At 57.7% G+C, this 7,116-nt stretch overlaps 1 protein-coding gene across 1 annotated transcript; it reads right to left on the minus strand.

Annotated features, from left to right (window-relative positions):
• Window positions 1–322: 322 nt before the first annotated feature.
• LOC132334574 (serine/threonine-protein kinase pim-1-like) lies at window positions 323–6,520 on the minus strand. Its single transcript, XM_059860680.1, has 6 exons — window positions 6,488–6,520; window positions 2,251–2,823; window positions 2,083–2,133; window positions 1,512–1,878; window positions 727–906; window positions 323–471 (listed from the first exon to the last, which is right to left on the minus strand). The coding sequence occupies exons 1-6, from the start codon at window positions 6,518–6,520 to the stop codon at window positions 365–367; spliced, it is 1,311 nt and encodes a 436-aa protein (XP_059716663.1). The 3' UTR covers window positions 323–364.
• Window positions 6,521–7,116: the final 596 nt, after the last annotated feature.

Below are 7,116 nucleotides of genomic sequence, written 5' to 3' on the forward strand. Positions count from 1 at the left end.
AAGAGGTTGCCATCCTTGATGTCATCCTCGCTGTCTCCAGCAGCAGCAGTCCCACCTGGTACAGCTTCTCCAGGGGCTCCTTCTCCTTCCCTGGGGTGAGACCAGGCTCTCAGGTTCTGCCCAAGGCCCCAGCTGTCAGGGAACCAGGACAAGCAAAACCAGCTCAGATGGTGGCCACCAGTGCTGGGCAGAGCAGCTCAGCTCCAGCACAAGGGCTGTGTGTTCCCATCTGATGAGCCCTGGGCAGTGACACGGGCAGGACAAAAAAGTCTGGCTTCCTTTGCTTCTGACTGCCAAGGCATGTGTGGAGCTGTAACTTACCAGGGCCCTGCATCACAGTGTGCCTGTGGCTCTCTCCCTTCTTCTAGTGCAGATGAATATCCTGCATCCAAGGATGACAGAGCAGCTCTTCTAATGAGGGTCTGTCCAAGTCCAGCATGGATAAACACCGCCTGATCAGATCTTGGCACTCTGGGCAGAGAAACCACAAACCGCTGGTCAGTTGGAGAAGGCTCCTGTTGGCTTTGCCCCACTATTCCCGTTCCCAGGCCATGCTGGATGTGCTCAGAGCTGGGCCTAAGCTTTCCCATCCATTCCCTGGTTTGGAGGAGAGCAGGAGAGCAGGACATGTGCCACCTCCTCAGCAGCTGCCAGAGCAGGATGCTCACGAGCCCGCTGCTGTCTCCCAGCACTGGTATTCCCCCGTGCCCAGAGATGAGGATCCACCTTGAGAGAGCCCTTGTGGCAGCGAGAGTTGATGGTCCCAGCTGATGTTCTGGCCCCTCCTGAAAGGATGCTCCCCACAGACCATCTGGTGCAGCAGGATGCCCAGGGACCAGATGGTAGCTGGCCTGCCATAGTACCAGCCAAAGTGGGTCCATTCCGGGGGGCTGTATGACCGTGTTCCTATGGAATACAGATGGAGTTCATCAGGGGGATGCTGCTGCTCCCAGAGCCTGGCCCCAGCATCCCTGCTCCAGTGGCACAGGGGGTGTGACGCACTGCCCTCTCACCAGCACCTGGGACTTGTGTACAGACTTGGGGTTGGAAGAGGGCAGTGGAAGCCCTGGCAAGGCCCCACCATAACAAGGAAGAAACCACTCAGTGCTGGGGGAAAAACCATGCCTGCATCCTCCCTGCCTGCATTGCTCCAAAAAACATTATGAACCCAAAACAAAGCAGGCGAGTGGAGCAGTCCAAGCCCTTTCTCACCTGCACACCAAACTGGCTGGGGCCCTGGTTCCGACCCCCCCTCTCGGCTACCCCCACCCACGGGTGTTTTTGTTGGGCTGGCTGCCCTAGCCCCAGTCCTGGGCAGAGTGGTGGGCAAAGGCTGCCTGCAGGGCTGGAAGCTGGCTCCACACCCAGCCCTGCTCAAAAGCAACTTGGCTGAAGTCTCAGTGCCATGAAGGGCTGCAGAAGGGAGAATCCCCACTGCCACACCCAGCTTGGGCTGTGAGATGTTGGGCCATGAGATGCTGGGACCAGGAGCACACCCTGTGTGGGCTCACCTGCAAAGTGAGTGTAGGCTGTGTCCTGCAGGTAGGTGCCACAGCCAAAGTCAGTCAATTTGGCCTGCCCGGTGGCCAGGTCAACCAGGATGTTCTCTGGTTTGATGTCCCTGTGCAGGACCCCGCAGCTGGTGCAGTGCCGCACGGCCTCCAGCACCTGGCGGAACAGCTCCCGCGCCACCTCCTCGGGCAGGAAGCCCCGTGCCCGAATGAAATGCTGCAGGTCCTGACACCGCTCCGGGCGCTCCAGCACCATCAAGACATCGTTGGGGAGCTCAAGCCACTCCAGCAGCTGGACCACACCAGGGAAGCCAGTGGACACCTTGGCCAGCAGCACGATCTCCAGGGGTGCGCTGGTGCCGTCGGGCTGCGGGAGGAGCACGATGCCGTCAGTGGGGCTGATGCCGTGCCGGGGCTCAGGAAGCTCTCAGCCAGCCTGGGATGCTCTGTGCCCTGCGCTGGCCCCACGCCCGCTCTCCCTCGAGGCATCCTGGAGGCTTCCACCCTGTCGGGCCTCGGCTCATCCCCGCCCGGCACGGCCCGGCTGCTCCCGCTGGCCCCGCTCACTCACCAGCTCGCCCCAGTGCCGGACGCGCTCCCGTGGCACCCTTTTGATGGCCACCTGCAAGCCAAGGGAAGCAGCGGGCTGAGTTCGCCGCCCGCCTTGCTCAGCCCCATCCTCCGCCCTCCTCCTCCTCCGCCCCCTCCTCCTCCTCCTCCTCCTGCGCCCGCCGCTCACCGGGGCACAGTCCGAGAGCCGCGTGGCCGCGAAGACGCTGCCGAAGCCGCCGCGCCCCAGCAGCGAGCCCAGCCGGTACTGCTCCTTCAGGCCCTGCTGCGCCTTCCCTGCCGGCGGGACGCGGCTGTCAGCGCTCAACCCGGGGCCGGCAACGGCCCCCGAGCGCCCCTCAAGCGCCCCAGGCCGGCCATCCCCAGGCGTTCGCTCCCTGCAGCGGGACAGCGGCGGCTCGGGGCCGGCGGCCGCGCTGCCGAGCGGCGGAGCTCGGGCCGGGCAAGCGGCAGCGGAGGCGGCGGGAGCGGCCGCGCCGCTTGTGTCCTCCGCGGGCCCCGGGAGGGGCCGGGGCCGGGGCCGGGGCCGGGGCCGGGGCCGGGGCCGGGGCCAGGCTCGGGCCAGGCGGAGCCAAAGGGAGGCGATGCCGCCCCTGTCCCAGGCACTGATGCCCGCCCAGCAGCGCCACCGCCAGTACGACCAGAGCCGGCCGGAGGCGAGACCGCGGCGGGACGCCCGGGGCCGGGCACGGGGCAGCCCCGCCCAGGGCCGGGGGCGGGCCGGGGGCATGGCCCGACCGGGCTTGGGGAGAGAGGCTGGGAGAGGAGGGGACCTCGGGAAAGGGAGACCGGGAGAGGGAGAGACAAGCGGGACTGCGGGACAAGCGGGACTGCGGGAGAGGGAGAGGACAAGCAAGAGGGGCTCGGCGAAGTCGCTGCTTTTGCTGCTGCTTTCGCTGCTGCTTTCGCTGCTGCTGCTGCCGCTGCAACTGAAGCGCCGGGGCCGTTTTTCCCCGTGTCCGTTTGTCCGTTGCCCACTCGCCCCCGCGCCGAGCCCCACGCTCCCCGGGGGCAGCCCCTGAGCCTGTCCAAACACGGGAACTTGGCCGTGTTCAGCCAAGACCCAGAGTCTGCACTCCTGCACAGCGGCACAGGAATCCCCTCAGTCCCTGCTGTGCATTGTCCCTGCTGAGGGTCAAACACTATCGGAGCGCATTCCCTGAATGCTGAATTTGTACGTGACCCAGGCACTGCACTTACCTCTCCAGCATTGCTTTCCAAAGAAAACCAGGGGAAGGCAAACTGGGTGTAGCTCATGGTATTTGACAGTGTCTACAACTTGCCAAGTCATTGAGCTTAGAAGTGAGATCCATTTGGAATTAATGGATGGAGAAGTAGTGCAAGATGGAAAAGAGGAGCATAAAAATAAATCGAGTAAAACATCTCAGATGGTTTCTTTCTGTTTTCTTTGAATTTCTTAAAAGCTCTTTCAGTTTTCCCATCATCTGCTCCTCAGTCCTCTTTGCTCTTTCCAAGAATCTTTCCTGGAGAACGAGGTGCAGCTTCTGTCACAAGATGTGCCACCAACTGCAGCTCCTCTTGGCTTTCCACACTGTGCGTGCAGCACGACTCTTGCAGCAAAGCAGGACAAATATTTGAAGAACTTGACAGCTTCTTCTTTCTTTTCCTTGTGGGCTGGGCAGTTGTGCCATTGGTGAGGTTTTCAATGTTACTGTTCTACCTTAAGAAAACATGATGGGCTACCAGGAATTATTAGGGAATGCAAACCTGACTGAATGCAGAGAAAGAATCTCCAGAGCCTGCAGCCAGAAATGGAGAGCTGTGGGATAATCATTCCAACATGCCCATGGACATACTGAAAGTGAGCTAGAAGATGAAAATGGGCTGACAGAGGGAGTTTGTCTCAGTGTTCAGTTCAGATGCTTCTACATCTCATGCATTGATATGAATCAAGAGTACAGTCAGTTCATGAAAAGTACCAGAACATGCTGGACCTGTCAGGAGATGACTGGAAGAATTTGAAAAGGAGAAATGCATGGAATGACTTTGCGAACTTTGTCTCTAAGAAGGGTCATTTTTTTCCTAATAATTTCTGATCAATTCCCTCTGCTTTTGTGCTTCCTAACAAGTCCATTTTCATCCCAGATTGCCCATGAAATGGCAGCCTTGAGCTTGTGGAAGTGCCTGAAAGATGCCCTGTTCCTCTGCAGGGACCCTGAGGCTGAAGCAGGAGCCTGAGCCCTCTCTGGGGAAGCCTCCTCCGAGCTGGAATTTGTGCCGTGCTGGGAGAGGAGGAGGAGGGGGAGAGCGCTGGCGCTGTGTGGCAGGAGCAGGAGGTTTGGGCCGCAGGACATTCCGTCTGCGCCGCTGCCCCGCAATGGGCGGCCGTGCCCGGGGCTCTGGGCCTGGCCCCGCGTGCGCTGAGCTCCCGACACTGCGGGAGCTCCCCGGGCTGGGCTCAGCTTCCCGCTGGGACTGGGCAGCAGGCTGGGCTCCAGCTGGGATCAGCAGCAGCTGGAAATACCTCTGCGCATCTCCACTTGCTGCTGCTGCTGCTGCTCAGAAGGAGAAACAATGAAGTGAGTCGAGAAGTTCTGGTTTCTCTTTCTCCTGGTGGATTTTTTTCATTTGATTTGACACTTGAGAGGCAATTTCTGTGATTTTATTTCAGCAGCAGCAGCAACAGGGCCGTGTTTGAGCACTGCAAATGTGGTCTGTGTGGCTTTAATTCTCCTTGACTTAGTGCTCAGGGACTTGAGGGGATTTCAAGATCTGCTAATCATGATGCCTGTGACCAAAAGCCTGAGTTCACCTATTGCCGGCCGGGGGTCTATGTACAAAATCACAAACAGGACCGGACTGCTGAGGAATGTGTCTTGAGGTGTTTATTTTCCAGCATCAGTCTCATTACATGGTTATGACAATGGGAAGATGCCGGCAGTTTGTGTCCTCGGCAGCAGACAAAGAACTCAATGTTACAACTTACTTTAAAAGTTTTTTGACCAATCACACAAAGCAAAAGCATATTGACAGTAGTTCTATCCAAACATTATAAGCACACGTACCTTCGGTTAAAATAATACCTGATTATTTCGAATACAATACCTGCTTCTAAGCCTTAAAACAAAATGCTCAGAGCTCATTTATAAAGCTCAGTACTTCCTAATATCAGGCTAGATATACTTTTCTGCAGCTTAGGGAGTTTTTCTAGCCAAGCGTTAATACACAAACTATTGTTCTATTTGTCCATACTTTCCCACTTCTTATTTAACTTTTCTGCTGCCCTATCTCATGGTTACAGCTCAGCTCTAATCACAGTTCTGCTGTCTCTGAAGCCTGCCTTTTTCAGCTTTCCCAAAATCCTCTGATTTTAAGAATTCCCACATTCACCATCACGAAAAAAGCACTCTGGGTAGCACTGATCAAAAAAGGCAATTGCAGTTTTACAGATAAATTTCAAGTGGCAAGAGCAGCCATGATCTCCAATTGCCAAGGCAAAGGCAGCAGCAGCCTCCTGCTGTCACCTCAGGGTGAGTAAAGCAGTGCTGAAAACAGCGCTGGAACCTGATCCTTTCTTTCTCTGCGGGCTGGGTCAGGGCAGCACAGGCGGGCCCTGCGCAGTCAGGGCTGTGTGTGGGTGATTGCTGCTCTACTCCAGAACTGAGCTGGAAAAAGCCCTCGGGAGCCGAGGCAGGAGCAGGCGGGAAGGGGCCGGCGCTGCTGCTGCTCCTGGCCGGGAGCCCTGGCTGGGCCGGGCCGGCGCCCCCTGCGCTGCGGCTGCTGCTGCTGCCAGAGCCGGGCGGGACTCGGGGACAGGGAACGGACACGGGGGGACAGCAAAGGCCTGGCGGCTGCAGGGATGGTGGCACTCGGGCCAGCGCCAGCACAGAGCTTCAGCCCGCAATGAACCCCGAGGGAAACGCTGGGGAAAGGCTCCATTTCAGCCTTTCTTCACTCGTGGCTGTGAAGGGACTGAAATAAAAGGAGAACAAGCAGGGCCCGACCCCTTCTCCTTTGGGAGGAGCCCCAGGCCTGGGGCTGTGAGGGGCCGTGTGGGTCTGTGAGAGCCTGTGAGGGGCCATGAGGGGGAGAAGGGTCTCTGAGAGGCTGTGGGAGGCCTGGCACCTCATGGAACCAAGGGTCGGTTATGACACTGCAGAACCAAGGTGATTCCTGCTGACAGTTCAGAACCTCATGGAACCAAGGGGCAATTCTGGACAGCAGGGCCATGGAACCAAGGAGTCCATTGGGACATTACAGAACCTCTTGGAATCAAGGTGATTATCTCACTCTACTGAACCTCATGGAACAAAGGGTCCCTTGTGACACTGTGGAGCCAAGGACACTGCTGTTGGCTGTACGAAAGCTCATGGAACCAAAAGTCCATTGTGACATTCTGGGGCCTCATGGAACCATGGAGACCATTATGACACTTCAGGACTCACGGGAACCAAGGGGCCATTTAACCTAAGGGTCATTGTAGCACGGCGGGGCCTCATGGAATCAAGGGGATCATAGTGGGGCTCCGTGAGACCACAGAGAGATTCTGACTCTGTGGAACCAAGGAGACCATTGTGACACTACAGGGTGCGGTGGAACTAAGAACTCGTGTGACAGGGAGGAGCCCAATGGAATCAAGGGACCATTCCCTATTTCAGGGTTTCATGGAGCCAAGGTGTCCTTGTGACACTGTGGGTCATCATGGAGTCCTGGAGACCATTCTGGCACTTTGAGGCCTTGTTGAATCAAGGGGCTCTGCAGGCCCTTGTGGAACCAAGGAGCTCTTTGTGACACTGCAGGGACTCATGGAAGCAATGAGACCATTCTGGCACTCTGAGTCCCCATGGAACCAATGGGCCATTGTGACACTATGGGTCCCCATGGAACCAAGGGGCCAGTGTGACACTCTGGGTCCCCATGGAAGCAAGGGGCCAGTGTGACACAGCCATGCCTGTGGAACCAAGGGTCCATTGTGATTTTGGGGAGCTCAATAGAACCAAGGGGCCATTGTGGCACTCTGCACAGTTCCATGGAACCAAGGAAACCATTTTGGCACAGCATGGCCTCATGGAAG

The sequence above is a fragment of the Haemorhous mexicanus genome, chromosome 16, assembly GCF_027477595.1.
Source record: "Haemorhous mexicanus isolate bHaeMex1 chromosome 16, bHaeMex1.pri, whole genome shotgun sequence".
NCBI lineage: Eukaryota > Metazoa > Chordata > Aves > Passeriformes > Fringillidae > Haemorhous > Haemorhous mexicanus.

What these genes read in the sequence shown, in the direction of transcription:
- LOC132334574 (XM_059860680.1), bottom strand. Translation starts at nt 6,520, where the DNA reads ATGACCCTTAGGTTAAATGGCCCCTTGGTTCCC. An exon ending in GGCTCTCGGACTGTGCCCCG is followed by an intron (nt 2,134 to 2,250) that starts GTGAGCGGCGGG and finishes CTTGGCTTGCAG; the next exon opens with GTGGCCATCAAAAGGGTGCC. An exon ending in TCCGGCACTGGGGCGAGCTG is followed by an intron (nt 1,879 to 2,082) that starts GTGAGTGAGCGG and finishes CTCCTCCCGCAG; the next exon opens with CCCGACGGCACCAGCGCACC.